The sequence below is a fragment of the Amphiprion ocellaris genome, chromosome 6, assembly GCF_022539595.1.
Source record: "Amphiprion ocellaris isolate individual 3 ecotype Okinawa chromosome 6, ASM2253959v1, whole genome shotgun sequence".
NCBI lineage: Eukaryota > Metazoa > Chordata > Actinopteri > Pomacentridae > Amphiprion > Amphiprion ocellaris.
Window position 1 is genome coordinate 13,143,128 of NC_072771.1, and position 24,007 is coordinate 13,167,134.

The following is a 24,007-nucleotide window of genomic DNA, read 5'->3' on the forward strand; positions in this document are numbered from 1 at the left end:
ATTTAATGAGGATGTCCATATGACACAGAATATTCATATTGTCTACTTTTAATAATATATAGTCCGGTTGTACTCTAATCAAGGGTCTGATCTCATGTTGCATTTCCATGTAAATAACTCATTCATTCTAAGTGTCCTTCCTTCGCTGTAAGTTCTGTACAACAGTTACACCAGATCAAGGCAAACTGCTGCAGTGGGAAGGATCAGATTTGTGTTTAAAGTCTCTAATGTAAATAGTGATATTTATATCTCTTCTAACAGACCTTTCCCACAGACACAAACAAATGAGTCAATAAATTAACTTCAGGACCAAACAGAGCTTGAATGGAGTCAGTCCAGCATCAGAGGAAGACAATGGTATTTTCCAGAAGCAGCTCATGTGAAATGAGCCCTGTTGAGTTTAACAGAGTCAAAAATCCATACACCAGACTGAAATATTTTAGGTAAGAGCTTGAGTGTCTCTAGTGAGGAACTGCTGAATGTCTCTTTGCAGCTCATCGTTGCGTCTTTGGGCCTCATCTCGGCTGCGCTCTGCATTTTTTAGGCAGATCTCCAGAGCAGCCACACGGCGGCGCTCTGCCTCCAGAGCAGACTGGAGCTCTGCCACAGTGGCCTTCAGCTCTTTGTTCTCCTGCTGCAAACTGTGAGACACAATGAGACACAGATTGTTCAGAGTCCATTAGTCTGGAAACAATTTACATCCTGGTGTTTGTCACTGCAAAAACATGTTAACATCCTGTCAAGACATGCTGCATTTGCTTCCAACGTAAATCAAATAACGAAATTCTGGGAATCAAGTTATATTTAATGGATTGTGGTTCAGTGATTTGTTGTATTATGACAAACACTGACACACTGACTGCTTACAGGCTCCTCCTTGGGTTCTAAGTGTTACATAACAATGCATTTAGAAAACGCTTTCACAACCTAAATATACTGATTAGGTTGTTAAGCTACAATGAAGTTCATTTTTAATATCCAGTTGGTGACAGTTGACATTGATAAACAATATCATAATGAAAGCGTTGTCTTTAACCCTTTGATGTGTAGACTGTATCAGGAGGTACCAATTCCCATTGGATTTGGGTCACTTTTGACCTATGTTATGCGTCAGAGGGTTAAAAGGCATATTCATCAGTGTGTGCGACATAGGATGGTGGGTGAGGACTGAACTCACCTGTCTGCAGTCTGCTGCTGGTCTTTGTTCTGTTCTGACCTGCTGTTGACCTGCGGACCTGAATCCACTGTCAGGGTGTTCACACTCTTCTGAGGAGGCACAACCTGGGGCGACTGGGAATCACTGTCAGGTTTCTGGGCAGAACCTGTGGTGTCACTCCCCCTCCGGGCGGTGGATCTGTCCTCTCCCTCCTTGTTGCTTGTCTGAGACGCTCCAAAAAATGACCCCGAACTCCGCAGGTCCAGAATTTTGAAAATGTCCTCTGACAATGTCCCGCTCTTCTCCTCCACACTCTCCTGGATGCGACTCCACCTGTTGAGGGCTTCGGCCTTGGCTGCCATCCCAGTGAGGGGGCAGTTGAAGGTGGGTAGGGTCTGAGTGCGTTTGCGGGGACTTCCAAGCCAGTCATCTGCAGATGGACTGGGAGGCTCCTGCAGGAGGGTCTGGGCACTGCAGTTCCCTCTATCTGGACCTGGACTCTCATTGTCCTCCTCTTCTTCTGGAGACTCAGACAGAGATGCATCACCCATCTGAGAAAAAGACAGAACTGAACATTAACTACGGATATACAGTTCACACTGCTGGTCCTTGGAGTCAGAGGAAAGAAATGTCGGCAGAAGAACAACCAACAACCATCAGCTGAGCCACAGGAGCCTGGAAATCTGGTCCAAACGATGACAAAGACCATCAAGTTTCTCAGAGGAGCCTCTCCTACAACCTAGAATCAAACTTAAACCACACATGATCATCATTTTAGAGTCCACCAAGCAACTGTTCATGTTGGAGTTCACAGTGTCCAGCATAAATGAAACCAACGAGAGGAAGGACGCAAAGTTCCAGAGGCTTGTAGGATAGTGCAGAGGGTACGGCGAAGTGAACTTGGTGTGAGCATGTGGGGTGAGCTATCAAGGATTTAAAGGATTTACATTACTGAGCATCACCCAAGAGGTAAGAGGCAACAAAAAAGGCTGAGAGATTCTCTGATAAAGCTGTGGAGAAAAACACTCTGTGGCCCTGGATTCATGGGAGAATGACCAAACCTAGCTGGGTTGCTTGGGAGAAGATTATTAATCCATCCATTATCTATCCATCCATCCATCCATCCATTATCTATACACCGCTTAATCCTTATTAGGGTCCCTGTTAAAAGGGTGTTTTCCTTGCCTCTGTCGCCTTTTGGCTTGCTCTGGGGGTCAGGCATATGGGTTCTGTAAAGCGTCTCGAGACAATTTGACCGTAATTGGCGCTATATAAATAAAACTGAATTGAAAATTGAATTGAGGCTGGAGCCTATCCCAGCTGACTTGGGGTGAAGGTAGGGGACACCCTGGACAGGTCATCAGTCTATCACAGGGCTACATACAGAGATAAACAATCACACTCAGATCCGCACATACAGACAATTTAGTCATTAATTAACCTCAGCATGTTTTCGGACTGTGGGAGGAAGCCGGAGAATCTGGAGAAAACCCACACATGCACAGGGAGAACAAACTCCAAACTCCATGCAGAAAGATCTCAGGCCCAGGCCAGAATGCGAACCAGGGATCTTCTAGCAGTAAGGCAACAGTGCTAACAACCGAGCCACTGTGCAGCCCAAGATGATGAATACTAGCTAATTTTTAATTGGAACTAGTAGTTGGTTAGGTTAGCTTAGCATAAAGCTGCAAAAGAGGAAGCAGTTAGCCTTGTTCTTGTCTTGAAGGTACAAAAATCTGTCAACTCTGACCTAACAGGTCAACATACAACACAATACATCTTGTTTGCTTAATTCATACATAAATCAAATTGTAAAAATACCAGTCAGCTGTTTTGTAGTAGCCTAGCCTCACTGTTTTATCTTGTTTCCAGTGTTTGTGCTGAGCTAAGCTGACAGTACTCTGGCTTCAATTACATGTTTATCATACTGGCATGACAATGGGATCTACAATATTATTTTATCTATCACAGCAAGAAAATGAGAACAAATATTTCCCAAAATGTTCAATTATTCTGTTAGCATTTGAAACTGAAAATCTGGCAGCCGTATTGGATAGAAACACCTGGCAGCAAACCCCACTGATTCTGACTGTGAGGTTTGGAATGAAAATATCTTGTCAAAATATGAAACAACTTCGTAACAGAATGCATTTGAGTGCCACAACAGGGGAAAAAAAAGCATACAGCAAAGGCTTATTGTACAGTGAGATGCTTGTACCTCTGCAGATTCCCAGCCAACAAAGCTCCGGGGAGTGTTCTTCTGACTTTCAGACTTCTTTGAAGGAGGTGATGGTAGCACATCTTTGGAGAGAGGGAACAGAGTCTCATGCTGTCTGATCATCACTGTCATCAGTTTTTGGATCTGAGGAGTTGCTGTGAAGAAAAAGACATGTGGAAAGATTATGATCAAAATGCATTATCTTTAGGCTTTTATAAAAATTCTTAATTCAATTCCTTCAGAATTTGTGAAATTCACTTGAGCCAAGTTGCAGATACATTTTTATTATTATTATGTACAGTTCTAAATAAACATAGACAGACACTACGAGTCAAAAGTTTGGACAGACTTTCTCATTCTCATTTGAAAGAGAAAGTGTATTTATGTATATTGGTAGTGGTTTCAAAACAGCAGCAGCATTGCTGAGATATTTTATTTGGTTTATTTATGGAGTTAGAAAAGTAGTAGTCAGTAATGAAGTAGCACATGTTTATTGCTGCTTCAGGGATTCATTTAGATTCTGGGTGTTTTCCACATATCCAGGAGTTTTCACAGCCAAAACAGAAACCCTTTACAGGGAAATCTAAAACTGTACTGATATATTTTCTGAATATTTCACAGCACATCAGGCTTAGTGTTTCCTGGCCCTGAAAAACCTGCAGATCTGCTCCCATGTTGGCTCAGGACACATCAGTGAGCACTTTGTTCTCACCCTTCATCACAGTGATGGGATCTTCTATCTGAGGTTTGAGCAGGTTGATCCCCATCACAGTTGCCAAGTTCTCCACATTCATCTTATTCACCTTGGATTGCAGCTGCACCTCAAACAAAAACCTGAAAACAAAGAGATAAGATTACCACAGGTAGAGTCTCTCTCTGGTCATTGATTAAAGCCCTGAAAACTCATCTCTGTGTATTAGAAGTATATATGTTATTCATAGAAGTTTTTTCCCAAGAAAATCCCTTCATGCCTTAAAATGCAGTGTTGCTTCCTCTAGAATGAGCAGATCTATGAAGCCCCCATCTGTACCTCCACCCCCCACGCTGCAGCTTGAGCACACCGGCTCACCTATAACTCTGTTCAAACACTCCAAAAACTACTCTACACTGCAGTCGTAATACTGAAGTCATTTATTTACACATTTTTGAACCAGAAAATGATTCTAAAGATGTTTATTGATTTGTTAAGTTCCATCTTGCAAACTAACAAGATTGGTTCTTTAGGTTTGTTACATGTGAAACCCCAGAAGTCTGAATCTGTGTTTTTGAGGCTGGCATTAGTACACTGTAGTTCAGGTGGAAATGCTCAGACAAGGTGGTGACTGCATATTTGGCTCATGATGTGTCTGCTAAAATATTAAAAGTACAGCGTGGACATAAGAACACAGTAGAAAACTTGATTTTCACCGAGGGAGGCCTTTAACAGATACAGTACAGAATGTGTCAGGTCTGAAAACTTTGTCGAACCAGACAGACTGTGTTAAATCTCGTAAATGTCTTGCTCAAGCACTTGTTAGTGAGTTATTGTATTTCCATGTATGGGGCATCCTCTCTAACCACAAAGTCACCGGGGGTTTTATTTTTTTACTGGAATGTCCCATGATGCTGTCATATAGCATTAGCTTCTACTAACCGACAGACATAACTCAGAAGGTTATAGTTGACTCTGGGCAGAAGAGCGATTTGTTTCTCCAACTTTTCCCAACCCTGCAAGGACACAAGGAGAAAAAATTAAAGAGCACGCACACTCAAAGCATCTCAGCATATCTCCTTTATATGTAGGCATACACCGAGTCCACATACACTCAGAGGTGTGGACATGTTGTAGCCCTTTTTAAAAAATAAATTTACTTCCGTGCTGCTGGTGTCCCGCAGGCTGGTGCAGTCTAGAAAGTCTTGGTACTGAGTCCAGGGCACCACAGGTTCAGGCAGCTCCCGCAGGTACAGTTTGAGTAGTGATGCCACCGTGTGGACATCTGTGTCACTATGGACAATGACACATTATTTGTTATTCAGTGAGAATCTGCTAAAAGTAGACCTGGCATTTAAACCTTGAACACTGAATGCTATGCCAGAATTGACATGTTTTCTATAAAAGCTAGAACCTGGCCACTACATCATAGCCATTCAGTTTGGTTGATACAGTAAGTACAAACCTGAAGTTATTCTCATACAGCATATTTTAATGTTGTTAGAATCATTTGAACATGTATTCTGTTCATTGCGGGTTTGAAATGCTTACCACAAGTGTCTAACTGTGGCCTCACACTCAGATCTGTGTAAATATTTTAATAGACTTAGGAAAAGCTTTGACACAGTGGAGTGACGTGTAAACAAGGTCTTTTTCCATTCTAAGATACACTTCTGTAGAATTTGGCAGTTGTTCTACGTTATGGGCCTCTAGGCCTGGTTTTGTATATTAATAGCTAAAATAACTAAATATACAACATCAACAAAACTCTGACAAGAATACAGTTCAACAAAAAAAATCTTTATTTGTTTGATTTTCGTCCTGAACGTCGTCATAAACCATCTTTTAGTAGTCCTTGCTGGCTCTAACCTTGTGCTCCGTTAGGTTAAATGGGTGCTTTAATCAACAGTGCTCTGTCAGATGAGCTTGTGGTGTTGAGTAATGAAGGCGTCCTCCTGTGTGCCTGCCAGAACAGGATGTGGTATTGCTCTGAGCAGACAGAGATCTATCAGCCTCTTTCTACGTCTGTCTCATCTCTCCTGACTTACTGAGAAAAAGCTGACTGAGGTTTGAATATTTGTCTCCTTATATGGCAGTGGCCTTCTCAGGTTTAAATAAGGCCTACATTGATTTACAAGCACATTTGTGGCTGTAATGTGATTTATAAACTATTTCATAACCACTTTACTCTCAACGCTTCCAGTGAATTTCAATAACCAGAATACTTCATAGACAGTTCATGTCATATTCAGCACTGAAATCATGACTTATTCCTATTACAGAGCTTCATATGTTGCAGAGGGAATGATGAATGTGTCACCTGGGGAAGGAAGGCCTCTCTCCTGCATCAAAGGCATCTCTGAACTGTTTGACAGCGTTATCCTGACCAGGGAGGCGGAAGATGCCCTCCTCATTCAGCCCATGCTCTTTGATGAACTCCACACACTTCTGCACCAGGATTGGCACCATATGAGGTCCAAAGCGCTGCTCATACGTCACAGTGTCCATGAGACTCTTCCCAAACACTGCAAATTTGCACAGAAGAAAGATGTGGCAGGGTGGACCAGTAGTTTTCATACAGAATAGTTATTAGACAACAGATTTACTGATTCAGAAGAACATTATTATTGTCCCTTTTCAGACAGCCTTTACAGTAATCATTACATGATGGCTGTGCTGTTGAAACACTTGATTAGTTGAAGTCAATATATGTTTATCTATTTACCCTGAAAGAATGGTATAAAATTTGGCGGAAAATATGCATTCACTTGCAGAAAGTTAAACTAGAAGAATGATACCACTTTGCCCTCATTCAGTAATCAGCTTAGCTTAGCTTGACATACAGACTGCAGGCTAAGAAGCCTGGCTCTGCCCAAAGGTAACACAATCTGTCTACTAGCCCAAGCAATACTATCTAATTTGGATAGGTTGTTTATGAAAATATTGTTTATTAAAGTTTTTCAAATGCTGTGGTTTATGGGTGAGTTATGTGCTTGACTTTTTCTTAGCTACAAGGAATGACTTACAGGTCTCCCTTTAAAGCTGAGTTAACCCAAACCAAAGCCCTGCTTGTGTTTTTGGTTCTAGGAAGCAATTTTTCTTTTTCTGTTTCTTTTATTTTTGGACAGATCCAGACCAGTTGTTTTCATCGATTGTCATTCTTTATGCTAAGCTAGGTTAACCGGCAGCTAATTGTATCTTCACATTTAAAGGACGAATATGACAGTGTTGCAAGTGCTCTCATCTAAAGGTCAGTTCATTCTTTCTGTGTCCACAAGTCCACAAAGGTATCTGTGTCATGAATTTGGTCATCCATCAAAGCCAGCAAGGGTTTGTGCTGAACCCTCTGCGGGTGCAACCCACAGTTTGTGAACACATGGACTGTCTGCGCTCCATGTGCACCGACTCACCAGCAAAAAAAAAGAAAGAAAAGAAAGTAGTAATACAAGGAGACTTTTAGTCATTAACAAATTTGTCATTAAAAGACTTTTGATTGAAGTAGTTGCTGCTGGGCTTTGAAGGAGATATAATATTTACTTGCTTTCTATCAACGGCATCCAAACATGAAAGTTCTAATTTCTCCAGAAATCCTGTGCTATGTTTGCCCACTAAACCCCTCAGGAATAAGCACGGACACCATAATCTGTACCTAACTGCTACATCTAGTTAAAAATGAGGACTGAAGGTTGCAAACAGCCTTTCAAAAATGTCTATATGAGCTGTGAGTTTTTCTATGTTCCTACTTCTGGGTAGTAGGCCTATGTGTATCTACTGTAGCAGGAATAGAACTGAATGCATGTCCAATATCAAAGTCCACATCAGTCATGTGGAAACCATTAATTTGCCTTAACTCTTGGCAAGAGAGTGTGGTCTTTTCAGTACGCTAACTTATGCTTCTAACATGATTCTTCTCTTCATGGATAGCCACAGTTTCCATGACAATGTCAGATTTTACCCAACCTCCACTTGTTGGTACTCCAATGACTCGGCGCAGAGTGCGGACCCACTCCTCCATGTCACTCTGAGAGTTTGCCATGAACACATATGGACACCGCTCTCTGTCTCCTGTGGCACCTGTGAAATGATAATTTTTATTTATTTTTTTTAATCTTGAGATACGCCTGTCAGAAAATGTCAGATCTGCATCTAGGTTTCCAAAGAAATTGTGATTGCTATCAGTTCTTGGTAGTTTCTAATGGTTTACCATTCAGAAAAGCGTTGTGTTATACAGACAGACACTGACTCAGAAAGTAGACCCATGATTTAAACACATTGGGATACAGAAAATATAAAAAGGGACTTCTTACTAAGAAGAAAGACTAAGACCAATATGGCAACGGCAATGAAAGGAGGTCCCCAAAAAAGCAAAGATGTCTCACTGCTACAAAAACCATCTTTACCTGCTAAAATAAATATACCAACCAAGGCCTCTCCTTCAAGGATGAATTATAAGCTTACGTGGTATGATCTCAAAGAGGTACTTCCCCGGGTCATCTGAGCTTGGATGAAGTTCATTAACTTTACTGAAGCGCAGTGGGATGACTCCCTACAGACCAAAAAACAGGAGCATAAACAGAAGAAATGTAACGTCCAAATTAAAAATACTTCATAGTAAGAAGCAGTCACTAAAATTTACACTCATACTTAGATCCTCTCATATACCACCATGCTATCATTAATATTAAAGGTGCAATAAGTGAGGTTTTGAAAAAGCAGCAGTAAACAACTGTCTGCTATGTAATGCTACAGTAGAGTCATGGCATCCTTAGCACAAAAGTCACACTGCATGTGTGTTTCGCCAGTTGAGCCTGTATAGTCATGGAAAAAATGATCAGTTTGGTAGTATCATGTTGGGCTTGTTTTTTCTTGGTGTAATGAACAGCTGTCTTGGAGATCTTCAGTTTTTTCGCTACCTGTCTCTCACTCATGCCAATTTCCAGCAGTTCCAAGATGGCTGCCTTTGCGGCTTCACAAAATTCTTTAGTTTTAGGCATTATGTGAGAGGTGACGACTTCTGAGTTGTGCTACGGCTTGAATGGAAGCAGGAAACCACTCTAGACCTTTGCATGTGCAGTGCTGCTTATGACATGAAATGGCCTCTTTTATACCCTGGAAATACAATTAAGCTTAAACATGTTAAATAGGACATAAAGTATTATGTAATCAGCTGCATTTTTTGTTGTGTTCATTGTATTCTTCAGGTAATATACCTTTAGTGATACCAGGCATTGAAATGAACAAGAAATTGAAGAAAACAAGGGTGGTCTCATAAATTTTTCCATGACTGTACGCATGTGAGTCCCTCCCTTTGAAACTGTAGGCCCTCCCATCATTTATAAACAGACTGAGAGTAACTTTTCACATCACACAGCAGAAGTGAAATGAGTATTCAGCTGACCCCTCAAAAACCGAAGAATTTAAAAACAAATTTTTTATGTATGTTACTTTTGTTATTTACATGAATTCTGATTTCAGCTCAGTTCAGTGTTATACTTCTGGCATTCTGTATGTATGGGTCCACCTGAGTCTGCATGGCATAAACTGTCAGCTCAGCCAACTTGCTCGCCCATGTTTACACCTCTGCACATGTCTGCGTACTTCCCAAAATCCATAAACACTACATTGTTCAGGCAGTGGTGCAAAGTGTAAAATATATATACAGTAGTTGATGAAATAATTCCATGTTAGAAGCCACCCCAGAACATTGTCAGGGTACACCGTTTTTTTTTTTTTGTTTGTTTTGTTTTTTACAGATATTCAAAAGCTGGAGGGATGTTATGTATAGTAGTGAGCAGGGGTTGGTTTGCATGTAGGGGCTAAACAATGACAAACTGTAAGAGACTAAAGGGTCTGGCAGGCAACAATGAAGCGATGAGACCTCAAGAGGCAAAAAATAAGGGATTATTATATTATTGCAGGAGTCAAAAGTCAGTTCAAACCCTCGATGATAAGCAACCAAATTACAAAGAATGAGTCCTTTTAATCAATAGACATGTTGTGGATAAATCTGTATTCTCCCTTAAAACCTGACTGCACATGTGTGGAATGTAGTCCTTCTTAGCAGATCAACGTGTGGAGACAGACGGATACAATGGAATGAATATGAGGCAAGTCTAGTGAAGGTGATGTTAAACAAGTTGACAACAAGTTGTCATAACCATGACATCATTCTCACAATTCTAGTGTGGACTAACGGTTGTGGTTGGATTAGTTATTGTTGCTCTTGTATATACAGCCTTACTTGTTGTAAATGAAACAAAAAGAGGGGGACAGTGTGGCTGACACTCTTTAAATTTTGTTCTGAGATGGTGGTTCTCTAGCAACATCAGGTGTTTCTTAATGCTGCAAATATCATATTTAACTGCTCACTTTCTGAGAGTTCATGATTTATTTGATGTGCAGACATTGGAAAGGTGCTTTTATTGCAGATATACGACATACTGTAAAATGCAAGAAAATGCCCACTGCTGTTCTGTTATCATTTGATTTAGGCTTATTTTCACTGTTTCCCTCGCAGAACACACAGTACAGTATACATCAACTCAACTATAAATGGGTGATGGCTTAGGGGTGATTCCTAAGTGCTACGTGGTGTTGGAGGTAGTAACTCCAAAGAAAAGGATATAGTGAAGAAACATTTTTTACCTAAAAAAAAATAAACTGACTAAAGAATCAAGAGCTTCTTTTGTTTGCTTGCTGATACTTTACTCATTAATTAGGCACTACAAATCTCACCATGTAATGATTTACTAGTGTTACAGATATGAAAGTAAAACACTGAACAAATGATGATATAAAACTGACATGAAAGTGTAACACGTTAAAAAAATGGTTTTAATACTATGAATGTCAGTGGGCCTGTCTTGTGAGGTTTTTTGTGTACAGGAAGTGTGCAAAGGTAGCCACAGCTAGAATGTTTGTGGTGGTGATTGGAAATATAAATGACCCATTTCTCATTGAATGAATCTATTGATATAAAAGACATTTAATACATAAATACAAATTTTAGGTGACAGTTATAATATGATGCTTCATATTAAAAACTAGGAGCATCAACAAATGATAGAGACAGAAGAAAGGATTTTGATGACAGTTCTATTCACACATTTAAAGTAGTTTTGAAATACTTTTAGAATTTTGGAATATGAGGCTTGTGCTGGAATTTGCATTAAAAATAGGGTGCACATGTTTCCAGCAAAACAAGGATAAAAGGAAGATGGAAAAATGCAACATAATCTTAAAAAGTGACATTAATAGGGGTAAAATAAACCTCTTCAGCAGTGTCTCACCTGGACTGTGGTCTCCTTATCATCTTTGTGGTACGACAGTGTGCTTCCCCTCAGCACAAAGTAGCGCTGCTGCCAGTTCTTCACTAAAGACCTCTGTTGTTTCTTCAGCCAGCCGGCCTTCAGCGGCCTCTCCATGGACCTGGAGGAGCGTGGCGAGCCCGGGCCAGGGCCTCCGTCTCCAGGTATCACACTCCTGGATCGTGCTGCCAGACACCACAAGGAAGCAGTTGGTGTAAGTAAGAAGAACAACAATCCCCAACATGCTGTGTCACAGCCGGTGCTGTGAAACGTTTTCAAAACATCAGCAGTACTCTACAGCAGTAGTGCACTTCCTCTTTTAGATATGAATATGCATCAGCGTATCAGGGCTAAGAGAACATCTCGCTGCAACCTATTTTTGTTCCCCAACTATTCAGTTTCAGGCTGAAAGGAAACTGCTGGTCTGGGCTGACCAGTTTCCTGTGGAAGGTGCATGAATGCAGTTGCAATTGCTCTACATAAATAACACAGTGACCTGCAAGAGGCGTTCCGTCAAGCAATAAGCAGGAAAGGTCAGAGATTGACTTCTGTGTGAACTTAACTTGAACTGAAACTGACACAAAAATGCATTTTTCAGTTTTTTAAGATTGACTAAGACTTGTCGCCCTGAAGTTGTGTAACTGTGAACCCTTATGATGTGATGGTTTAATGGTTTGAAAGAAGATGAAAGAACAGAGGCAGAGGTGTACGTGGCACAGAAGAGACAGATTAGGATGGAGATGGCAAGAGTAACACACAGGGTGGTAGAAATGCAGAGATAGCTGGATAGAGATTGAGACCACTTTCTCAGTTGTTCTTAAATTCACCGTGTCTTGTTAAGCAAGATAGAGGAGAAGAGAAGAAGAAGGGCCACACTGGGGTAAACAGGAAGCTGCCACATCATTGCCGGAGGCCCAGCGCACTTTGAAGGTCTCCACCTACAAAGCTGAGAGCACTTTGGTCTAATTTCAATAGTACCCCCCTCCCCTGATTAGTGGAGAGTTCAAGTGCTATTGAGGAACCCTGAGCCCACACACAGACGCTGCTGTCACACCACACCCTCAGCTGACAAACACACAGTTCTTTAAACTGGCCTTATTTGTGATGAGCCACCAGTTCCACAGCACCTCAAAGATGTGTTCAATGACCACAGCTCAAATAAAAGTTACATCAAGTACAACACTTTGATTGCAAGATGGATACTTAGGTTCCCTCAGAACTACAACATAAGACGTGTCATTTCACCAAATGACCAGGCTAAACATTCACCTACAGGCCTGAATTTCCAGAATCCCACAAAATAACTAATTGATAACAGTGGAGTCTGTAGACCTGGGCATCTAGGCAACATCCCCAGTGTTTTATGAATAGCTGCACATTTGTTTTCAAAATATGACAACTGAAAAAAGACAGCACTGCATTTATTAAACTGTCATTACAATAAGCCTTTCAAAAAGGAAAAGAATGAAGGCAATGAGGCACATGTGAGGCTGGAGGAGGTCAACAAAGAGTTATTATGCCCGTCAGTCAAACTATTGAAGTTACCCAACTGGTGGTGGTAGCTTAAATAGATAGCCCTGTGTAACTCAGTGCTTCTCAAATGTGCTTTTATCACAAGGCACAGGATTATAGCTGTAAATCTTTATAAATAACTAAAATTCAAAGGCACACAGTTTAAGATCCACTTGTCTGACTATCCTACACTCTCTGTGACAATAACATGGAACATTAAAACAGAAAGAAAATGGGATGACCTCACCTCCAGCACAGTGCTTTTACATTTTATTTTCATTCTGCTCTGAAATAACCTGAAAATAATGCAATAATCAGGGTAAAATCTAAAGATTCCAATGTTGCCAACAACGCCTTTGGCTAATAATAGGATCAAGTTTAGTTTGCACTTCCTGGGGATTGTGCTTGGACAGCATTAATGCATGACTGAGTTAATACTGAAAAGGAACCTTTTGTTTTAAAATAACTGGTATTATGGGAAAAACTCACATGAATCTTATTTGATCAGATAATTACTACCACTTTCATGTTGGTATGCTAAATATAAGCTAGACAGCAGCCACCTAGCATAATTGAGCATAAAGACTGGGAAAAGCTATAGCCAAGCTCAAAGGAAACAAAATTCCAGCTAGAAGCACCTCTTAAGTTGTTGTTATTGTTAATGTTGTTGTTTTACGGGCCATTTTTGCCACTAAGTGACATTCAGAGTTGTTTCCTCTTCTGGAACTGGACTGGCTGTTTGTGTTTCCAGTCTTCATGTTAAACAAAGCTAATTAGCTTCTTAGTTAATGCAACAACCTGTAAAATTTGCCAATTAACATGTTATAAGAAAGAAGTCAGGCGCAAAACCTGTACAAAAAGTAAATTTTGAAAATTCCCACAACTTGTTATTCCTACACTTCAGTTTTTGTATGGACTAAACAAAAAAGGTAAAAATTTCAATGTTTAGCTATAATACGCTTTGAACAGAGCTTGTATAGCTGTAGGCCTATCTTCAAGGTTTTATGCTAACGAAAGCCAACCACATTCACTCAGTAGTTTCATATTTAACAGGCAGACTTTGGAGTTGTAGCGATTTTGTCATCTAACTAAAAAACATTAAAAAAATAAATAAAGTTGGACATTTTCCACAATGTCAAACTCTTCATTTGCATGAATCAGATGAAAGGTTCAGGGAGAAACTGTGTCAGGTAGTTTGTTAGTTGAACTGACTGAAAGATTTGTAGCTAACCTCTCAGATGTTCATGAAAGGACAGGTGCAGTATGAGTGTAAATACACGTCACACATCCCTGCACTCGCACATACTGTAAGTGGGCAAAGCTACATACACAATGTCAGAGCTCTGCAGAAACTGAGCTGTTGCATCAGTTTCCTGCTGAAAGGTGGATCACTGACTTTTAGGGCAAAATCACCTTTCGCGATATATAAAATATGTCAAAGTAAAGAATCACAATGGGGCACCAGATACACTTTCATACTGGGGCGAGAAAAGCAGCTGATATTCAGTAAACCTGAAGCAGATAAAGTAAATGTACTGCAAGCTGCTACTTCCTTCCATATTGCTGAACAACCCACACCACACTGATGGCAGAAAATGATTAGAGCTGATGCAAGTTGTGAACAATAGCAGACATGTCTGCAGAGAATTCCTCCTGTCACTGCTTGTGTGTAAACCTGATGTGAATGTTGCAACTATTGTGCCATGCAAGGCTGAGATGAAACAAAAGATGTTGTTGCACTGATTCCACCTCATGCAAACACGGGTAAGCATGGTATTAGGAGGTCTACACGCTATACAGTCACAATTAAAGGTTTCAGTACATGTACACATACACATGTAGGTAGGCCAGCCTCTTTATGCACCCGCTGGAAGCTGCTTTTGAGTCAGTAAAAGTGACATTTTAAAGTTTTAAATGTCAAGCTATGTTTGAATATAGAAACAATGTACTGCATGGTGGACAACAGTGATTTTTTTTTTCTTCTAAAAACAGCTCAGGTTACCATCATCGCAATAACCACAACCACCAATGTCACCCACAGAGAAAACAATATGCAATCAGTCACTAATTTGTATAATCAATTTCTGGTATTCTATATCAAATCTAAATATATATACAATATGAATTCACTGGAAAAGAGGAAACACAAAATTTTAAAAAAGTAAAATGTTTGTTGTTAGTATACTTTTTTGCCTGTTCTGTCCCTGGTTTCATGAAAAAAGAGTAATCTCTTCAGGTGACAACATCAACTAAATGTCCCAACTGTAATGTTTCTAATAATGTGAAGTGTGACAGTGTTGCATCCACTGTGGCTGTCAGTGAACGCAGCACGGGCGCTGGCTTACCTATCCGAGCTGTCTCAGCCTTGAAGGTGCTGAAGTCCCAGTTGCGAGGTAGTTTCAGAGACATGGTCCTCAACTCATAGCACAGGTCAGTGTTTCAGTTCACACATGCACTTCACCGGAGCACACACACACACACACACACACACACACACATACATATAAATACACACTCAAACACACACACACAAACTGGAGATATCGCAGATCACACTTCCTTCTTCCTGTGTGTTAATCTTTCTTCTTCTTTTTTTCAGCCCTTCATAACGCGTCCCCTCATGCAGTCTTTACTTCCATGTTCATACTTGTTCTGCTGGAGTGCTGCACAGATGACTTCCAGGCTGATTCATTAAAAACTGAGGTTCCATGTAGTGGGGGAATCTTCAAGTGACTAATGTTCACTGATGTCAAAGGAAAAAAAACACCGGCGTCTTCACAGAGGAAATGGTTCTTACTTCTTGGTTTGACTCCTACAGTGAGAATGTTGCCTCACATCTCAGACTGAAGGGGCTGAGACAGTCATTTACAACGATGTGGTTCAAGATTCAAAGCTTACATGTCTTCTTCTGGTCCATCAATAATGAAATGAACAATTTTATTTAAAAAACACATGCAAGGAAATCAACTGAATGTTTCGAAATGGGGAAGAGGACAAAGGGGGAAGAAACCAGTCACACAGCCAACCACATGATTTTTTATAATTTTAATTTTCTCTGAACGAAGGCAAAGCATATTTCAGCATCAAAGAGTGCAGCTTTTTTTTTCTAGACAACTCAACACAAACCATTGCACAGTTTTATAATAATATACTGAAATCATACAGCTTTGTAAGAGAATCTATAACCACAAAATAAAATGTCCACAAAGGGGAGCCTACACAGCATGTGGGATAGACACAACTCCCATACATTCCTTTTAGAGGGTCCTGGCTGGGCAGGATGCACTACAGCAAAGTGGCACTGTGTTGATTAAAAATGCACAGAGGTGCCTTGGGAGGAAAAAAGTCAGGTTTCCTTTTTTAATTTGCTGAAAGTTTATCCCTTATATTCTGCCTCCCTGTGAGCAAATCTCAACTTCAGGGGTGCTGGAATGTATCACGCAGAGAAACAAAGGGTCAAACGTCCACATCGGTGTTACTTTGGATCGGCCAAGCACAGGAGCTCCAGCTCTCTCTAGTGGCCGTCCGTAACAACAGCCAGACAAGTGGCAGTACAGAGCTGCAGAGCTAAAAACCTAAACTCACCACAGAGGCAGTGAAGATATTTGCGACTGCTGAGACACCAGCCCTCGAGTTACTTTCCGGAAACTACTCGAAACAGTATTCAGAAGTAACAAGCATTGAACTTGCACTGTGAAGCGGAAGTTGACACACGACAGCTACCAGGGAAGAGCCTAGAAAACACCCAACTGCACTAAAGTCACAGCGAGAAACAACAGAGAAAATACTTTTCTGCTATCTCAGTACTCTTTCCTATATGGCAATAATAACACTTTAAATATTCCTCTAACCAAAAATACTAAAGAACACTCAACATGTTTCTAAACATCTTCTTAATAAATGTACAATATAGTAACTTGGAAAAGGTTGAATTTGCTTACAGTAAATAAAATAAATACTTTAAGAAAGATGAAAATAAGACCTGTTGGACGTCAAAGAAGAATCATGAATGGAATGACATCGACAGACATATGAATGAAGTGACATTCAAATATGGGAAACAAGATGTGGAGCCATGCTTGATTTCTACAGCGGTTCATTCTATGAAAAATACTGAGGTCAAATTTTTCATACAGATGCCATAATGAAGCACAAGCTGATTCTGGGTTACAAAAAAAAAGATTGTTTTGCTTAAAAATATAGACATGTTTGAGGACAGTATCTGATGAGAGGAAATTTAAGGTGGGAAGAAAAATCCAAAGAGATTCTAAGCAAAGGAATCAATTACAGAACACAGATAATGGCACAATTATGTTATTTTGTATGGTTAGCATTTAGACACTCAGTACTGATCTTGACATTCTTGCTACACTGACTACTGTATGAATGTTCATATTGCTGTTTTGTCCTATAACACTTAGTACAGAAACAGTTCTGCCTAGATCTAGCTTCACTGACCAAGATAAATCCATTCTATCCTCTGATTGGATAGAAACACAACAGTAAATAGGCACAAACATAATGCTGATTGGTTAAATAATAAGTGTGGTGGAATGTTTAGAGTCAAATCTGTGTCTATGGCACCTTCTTTTCCTCACAACCATAAAGAATCTTGCAGATTGGCCACATTTGATATTAATAAACTAAGCTTTTTGAAATCTATTAGACATTTACATACAAGCTTAATTTTCTTAACCTTTCTAAAGCAATACCAACAAAAAAATCTTGAATACCAGTGAATATGCTTTTCAACTGTTTCATTTTGTGAATTTCTGAGTCAATAATTAAAGAAAAATAAAAGTGTGTCAATAAGACATGTTGGAAAAATTCAAAATAACAGATTGTTCTGGCAGTTTAAAGGGAGCTACTGCACTTCCTTAAAGTTGGGGAGCTTACAAGAGTCAGACTAAAAAGGAACTGTCCAAATTGAGGCTGAGACAGTGCATCAATACTACACTTCCCAAAATGCATCTCAACAGCATCTTTAACCTGATTATTCCTCATCACATTTTTCCACCAAAATTTGAGGTCCCCAAGAGACTACAAATCAGGGAGGAGCTGTTGAGTATTCCTGCTAATGAAAAACAAATTTCTATGATATTTATTCATAGAAATGAGTACAGTGGCCCTTTAACTTCAACCAACAAAGCTACGGACTGTGAGTGACATCATTGCGAAAGCTTGACAAACAGAAAGAAAGCCAACAGGAACGAAGTTTCAGCTAATATATTTCACCATGAAATCAAACATACACCTGACAGTCGCATAAATATCAAAGAATCCCGCTGTAAACCATCTGGGAATGAACAATGATATGTACACAGCTGATTGTATTGGCAGAGTCCAACCTGAACACATGCAGGAGAACGCTATTGGCCATTTTATAGCAAAGGTTTCACTCAAACGGGTCAAGTTGACCAGTTATAGTAACATATGCTGTGTCTGTGTTGTTAACATGGCAAGGTTACAACACAGAGGCAGATAATGGCAGTGCAGAAGCCATCGTTGTACCCTACAGTTACAAACAGTCCCAGCCCAGCAGCGTGACAAACCATAACTCAACAGTACTCGCTGAACACGTGTAAAAGCTGGAACAGATCCTTGATAGACATACAAAGCATGAACACAGAAAGTGAATCACAAAAATAAAACGTGACTGTTCCATCTCTGAGAAGCTTTGTCTTTATCCACTAAACAGCAACCAGGATGGATTGTGGCTGTTATGCTGAAAGGGGTGCTGGTGTCCATCGCACTGGCCTTCAGAGATACCTACTGATTCAGAATCAAACACTATTCTGTCTGCAGCAACACTAAACTGCTCCTTACAACACAAAACAGTTGTCAGGTTTTAAATACTTGAGTGTCATATAGCTGTTCACTTTATATTTCAGCATGATAGTAGAATGGTAATGATTTGGCCAAGCTTGATGGATGGCAGAGGAAGAAAAAACACAAGAAACACGAGTGCAGATGGCAAAAGTGAATTCAGTCCAAATAAAACAGACACAACATTAAGATATAATAGAACATACCAAATATAAAACCATCTATGTATAAATAGGAACAATCACAACAAAGAAAATTAAAAGTGAAATTTGGAGGGGAGGTGCAGCCGAAGTAAGAATACAGTGAGTAACAGGGTTGAGAGCAGTGCATTCAAATAATAAAAAACACATACCATAAAATATTAACACACATTAATAGGTATATAGAGGATATCCTGTATACAGGTAGAAATGTACAGCTGACCAACTTTTTGTTTAACAGTGTTAACAGATAGAAGCTGACTATAATGGAAAACAGTACAGTAACTCACAAACTCAACCTGAAAACACTAGTGTCAGAAACATGATTCACAGACTGCATGAACACAAACACAACTCTCATACCCAAATGAAATGGAATGGCCCAAGGCTGTGGTTTTTTGTGGTTTTCTTGGATGTGTTCTCGCTCACACAAAGCACTGCGAGTCTCCCAAAGCTCCGGGGCAGCACGGAGCCCCCGGGTGCTGCCCTCCTCTCTGCCTCCCTGCTCCCTTCAGGGCCAGCTGCTGTGGGTGTCTCTATGCGGCCGCCTCCTCCAGCGCCGGCAGCAGGCCTTTCTCTGTCAGGTGAGCCTTCAGCGAGTTGAAGATGTGGAGCTGCTGATCGGCTCGGAGGGCCAGGAGCTGCTGGATCACCTTGCTGGGGTTTGGACCCCTGAGAGAAGAAGGAGAGACAGTCAGACACCGCTCTTTTATTCAAAATGACATGAGCTGAACTGGCCTTTTATTAACCATCTGAACCCCAAGCAGTTTCTGGGTGTTTTTAGCTCCCGTCACAGTTTTACTTAGTGTTGGCTCATTTTTCACTGCACTACAAAGTCCTGCACTTTTATGGTAACAGCGTGGACTGCAATGACATGAATCAAATGAGAAGAAAAAACTAAAGCTGAATTTCCTTAATTTGTTATTTTACATAAATGAAATAACCGTGCATCAACATGTACAACACTGTTCTAAGTGCCCACAGGTGTTACCTGTATGGGGGAAAATGTGGCTCTACAGTGGTGGGAAAAAGTTTTTGGACATCCCATACATTTGTGAAATATTGCATTAAGAATCACTCTTAGGTCTTCAAGTGCAATTTCTGTTAGTACAATCACAGACATAATACTAAACAAATCCTTAAAAAGCCATTAAAAACTGAAATTGATTGGTTCAATAAAAATAAGAAATTTGGAGTATTGGGTCATTTTGGTAGAATTTATCTTTGTTAGTTTTTCTTGTAAACAATAAACCAAAAAAAATAATTTTGATTTGTTTGTGTCTGTCTAATGCAGTCACAACTTTTTAAACACAAAAAAGATTTTCCACAAATATTTCATGATAATATTTGAGATTGTGTAAAATTTTAAGGGTGTCCAAAAACTTTTTTCCACCACTGTATGCACTACAGATATTTTACTATTGACAGCTTTAATTTGTTTCCACACTTTTCTCCTGTCTTAAATAAGACATGGAGAATAACGTAGAGTTCATGTAGAATAAAGCAGTGTTCATGAAATATTTAATTTGTAAGGTTAAATTTGGGTGCTTTTTTTGACAAACAGCGTATCATATGATTTGTTCAAGGGTCGCTGGAAAGTTGAAAATCTGCCATATCCTTCAGTTTTTACAGTTTCTGGTGCTGATAATGGTGTAGTTTTTCATTTTATTAAAGGTGACACGATTTACTGCCGGCAAGTGTTTTGGTTAGAGGGTTAAACTCTTCCTGCACCCAACAGTGTTCGCCATTCAATATTTTTTGTGGTAACATGTTACAATATCAACATGAACCACAACATATTTTTTTTCTTTTATTAAAATGGGTGTTTTAATAAAATACACCCGTTTAGTTTCATTGTAGCAGAGCACTGATTCACCCAGCCCCTCCTTGTCTCATAAACACACTGCTCTCCATCAACACTCCATTAAAACATGATCATGTGCAGAAGGAGGTATTACTGCTGGATTTTCCCTGCAGAGAAGACAGCTGGATGAATTACTTATTAGGATCATCGCTGAGTTCTTGAAGGGAAGACCTCTGTACAAATTTATCCACAACAGATATAAACTCTGATAGTCTATGCTCTCAACACAACATTGATAATCTCAGAGACCCAACTTTTTCTATTTGTTTAACTCCGAGACTGAAAGTTTGCTTCACTAATTCAGAGGACTCTAAAAAGCTTGGCCTGATGATGTGGCTACACTCGACAGATAACATATGCAGACTGTTCACCAGTGGATGGGCTTATGGAACATATCTTTTTACTGACTACACCTGCAGTATATACAAGGTGCAAAGTTGTGGTCAAACAAGACGGAGAGCTTCCATTTTGGGATTGTTGTGTCTTCACTTTTTCAGTTACTTTGTGTAATATGGGAGAGTTAACATCTACAGACTACAGCAGACTCTGTAAAAGATAAAGCTACTGAGCAACCATCAGCATGAGCAAATAAAGGTTAGACACACAGAGTGATTATTTCCTGTATACCTGGAGTTTAAATTACAAAGTCAGACAGACACTTTATGACCCACTGCTGTGTAAAAGGGTGACACACAGGCAAGTAAAAATATAAACAGAAGACTGTTTGCTAGTACATTTGCAGAGCAGACCTCTGACACATTCACACTATGTATTGAGTGCTCGCATATCTGGTATAACTACTTATTGAATATAGTGGAAGTGTAGTGATGCAGCAGGCGTTCCATAAACAGTCTGCATACTTTACATGTTCAGTGCCAAGAGGCACAAAGACAATGTGGACCACAAGTATCTGTTTTTCAACATCTGACATAAAGTCAAGCGGCAAAGCTGTTACAAAGTACAAATAAGCTATAAAAGCATCGTACTACTATGAAAGTGTGTGTAGCAGAGCACTTTTTATTCAGTATTACTCTGTAATAATTTAGGAAAGCATAGGTATGCCTCCTTCTAAAAGCACACACCTCCCCACAGCATAACGTTTAGACTTCTGCCCCCCTTGTGAAACCTGCATCCAAGTCAGCTTTTATTTCCGCCAGTCCTTATTCTTACAGCCCACTCTCTTTTTTAAAAAAATACAGCCAATAAAGCATAATTCTTAACTCAGGGTTGTTTAAGTATGTTTGTAAGTCCGAACTGTATAGCTGTATTTATGATAACGTAATACAGTACTAACACTACTGCCCTGTGACTTGTAATTTTTAACTTCTTTGGCATCATTACAGAGCACCTGTATAGCAGCACCAAGTCATGTAGGCATCTTCCGCAGCGATCAGATTTCTCACTGGAGACATGGAAATGTCAGTAACTTTTATTAAACTACCATCACCTGGCAACATGGTGGAAAGCTGAAAAGATTATTTGTTGCTGAGAGTCTCACTAAGAGTGTGCGTGGGCATCAAGGATAAAATCTGACAATAAGAAAAATCACAGACTGTGATTTTGCAAAAAATTTCTAGGCGTTGTGTTTTTACCTGATGAAACTAGCAATGTAGACATTGACGAATGTGGCCATGAGGTACTGGCAGTCGAACCTGTCCATAATGCCACCATGACCCGGGATAGTGTTGGCAAAATCCTAAAAGGAGAAAAACCAGCACATGAGTTTGCACTGACTGTGCTCTACACAAGGACAAGGAACATCAATAGGAACACCAATGGTAATGAAATAAGCTAATAAAAATGAATATATACAGAACATGTTCATAAAATACATGGTACGTAACAAACACAGCACACAGTATATGCTATAAATATGTAACACTCCATAAAGTTTAACATGAAGACTCTTAGACTATTCAAATATGTACAGCGAACCTACCTCTCAGATAGTAGCAGCTGACTGAACATAAATGTGTCTACATGTATGCTGACTGGCTCCTGCGGGTCTACGGTAACATCCCTACCTTGATCTTGAAAGCTCTTTTGAAGCCGCTGGCAAAGAAGCCACCAAAAGGTCCCACAATGGAGGCAAAGGAGGAGAGAGCGATACTGTGAATCTGGAATGGATACAGACGCACTGTGGTCTGTGGAGACAAGAAGGAAGCGTTACACACTCAACAGAGACCAGCAGTGAACAACATTCAAGCATTTTATCAAAGGCCAACTGTAATATAAGGTCAGAACAAGCTAATGAAGGACTTTTTGGAAATGTCTAAATTCCAGTCCTCTTTCTGGTTCTGATTTTGGCAGTTTATCCTGCACATATGAGCTGAACGACCAGCTAGGTGCTGACAGAAACAAAAAGCATTATGTACGTGTAAAATTTGACAGTATGTTTACTGAGAGTCGGTCTGAAACATCTTATACTGTGTTACTACCTGTAACATAACAGGTCAAATATTCCTTTATAAACGATTGATAAGATCCAACAAAAATCTTTCTAAGAAAACCAAAAATATTGGAACAAAATATTGTGCTTAAATACTGTATATCCTTCTTTTATATTCAACATCAGTTTCTGTGACAGAAGGAAAAACAGCAGCTGAGTCTTACCCATCCAGTGACAGACTCCAGAATGCCGGGTAGGGCATAGTCCTGCAGCTGAAAAAGCTCTGATGGCTCACAGTCCACCTGGAAGCTGTTGGAGTCGTTGTTGAACTCCACTGGACACACAAAGTAGCGGTAGCCAGCCATGACATAGGAAAGCTGAGAGAGGAGGAGGATTCTGTTACTCTCAGTCACCTCACTTTCACTTTGATCTATTCAAGCTTTGCTCATACTATGATAAATACATCAAACACTGTGTTGCAGGGAGTTCTCTGCTGTTGTTGATGTGTTCCTGTTGAATAGGAGTTTACAATTCTACAATTTCATTTAGCAGACACTTTTATCCAAATCGATGTACATGTGAGAGTAGATACAACACAAGCAAGGATCTAGTCAGGAGAAAACAACCTGGATAAGTGCCATAAAACAAGTTCAAGTGTGATAATAGGACTGTGGTGTCTACAGGCAGTGCAGACATAAAGGGGTTTTTGTTTTGGTTTGTTTTGCAGTCTGTCAAGTGCAAAGGTGTTCAGTGAAGAGCTGGGTTTATAATTTTTTCTTAAAGACTGAGACAGACTCTGCAGATTGAACAGAGTTTGGTAACTCGTTCCACCCGGGAACCACAG

General features: G+C 39.9%; 2 protein-coding genes across 2 annotated transcripts in view; both read right to left on the minus strand.

Annotated features, from left to right (window-relative positions):
• Positions 1-32: 32 nt before the first annotated feature.
• Positions 33-15,642, minus strand: arhgap25 (Rho GTPase activating protein 25). Its single transcript, XM_023298473.3, has 11 exons — positions 15,230-15,642; positions 11,355-11,557; positions 8,524-8,611; positions 8,026-8,139; positions 6,386-6,590; positions 5,226-5,358; positions 5,008-5,081; positions 4,087-4,208; positions 3,375-3,529; positions 1,178-1,707; positions 33-641 (listed from the first exon to the last, which is right to left on the minus strand). Exons 1-11 carry the CDS (start codon positions 15,291-15,293, stop codon positions 440-442), a joined length of 1,890 nt encoding a protein of 629 aa, XP_023154241.1. The 5' UTR covers positions 15,294-15,642; the 3' UTR covers positions 33-439.
• Positions 15,643-15,914: 272 nt separating this feature from the next.
• cds2 (CDP-diacylglycerol synthase (phosphatidate cytidylyltransferase) 2) overlaps positions 15,915-24,007 on the minus strand; it is a 29,563-nt gene continuing 21,470 nt past the window's right edge. The window contains exons 10-13 of the mRNA XM_023298474.3: positions 23,388-23,540; positions 22,799-22,918; positions 22,367-22,470; positions 15,915-19,582 (exon numbers count right to left, since the gene is read on the minus strand). Coding sequence (XP_023154242.2) covers positions 19,447-19,582; positions 22,367-22,470; positions 22,799-22,918; positions 23,388-23,540 — 513 coding nt within the window. The 3' untranslated portion in view covers positions 15,915-19,446. The remainder of the gene's footprint in view (positions 19,583-22,366; positions 22,471-22,798; positions 22,919-23,387; positions 23,541-24,007) is intronic.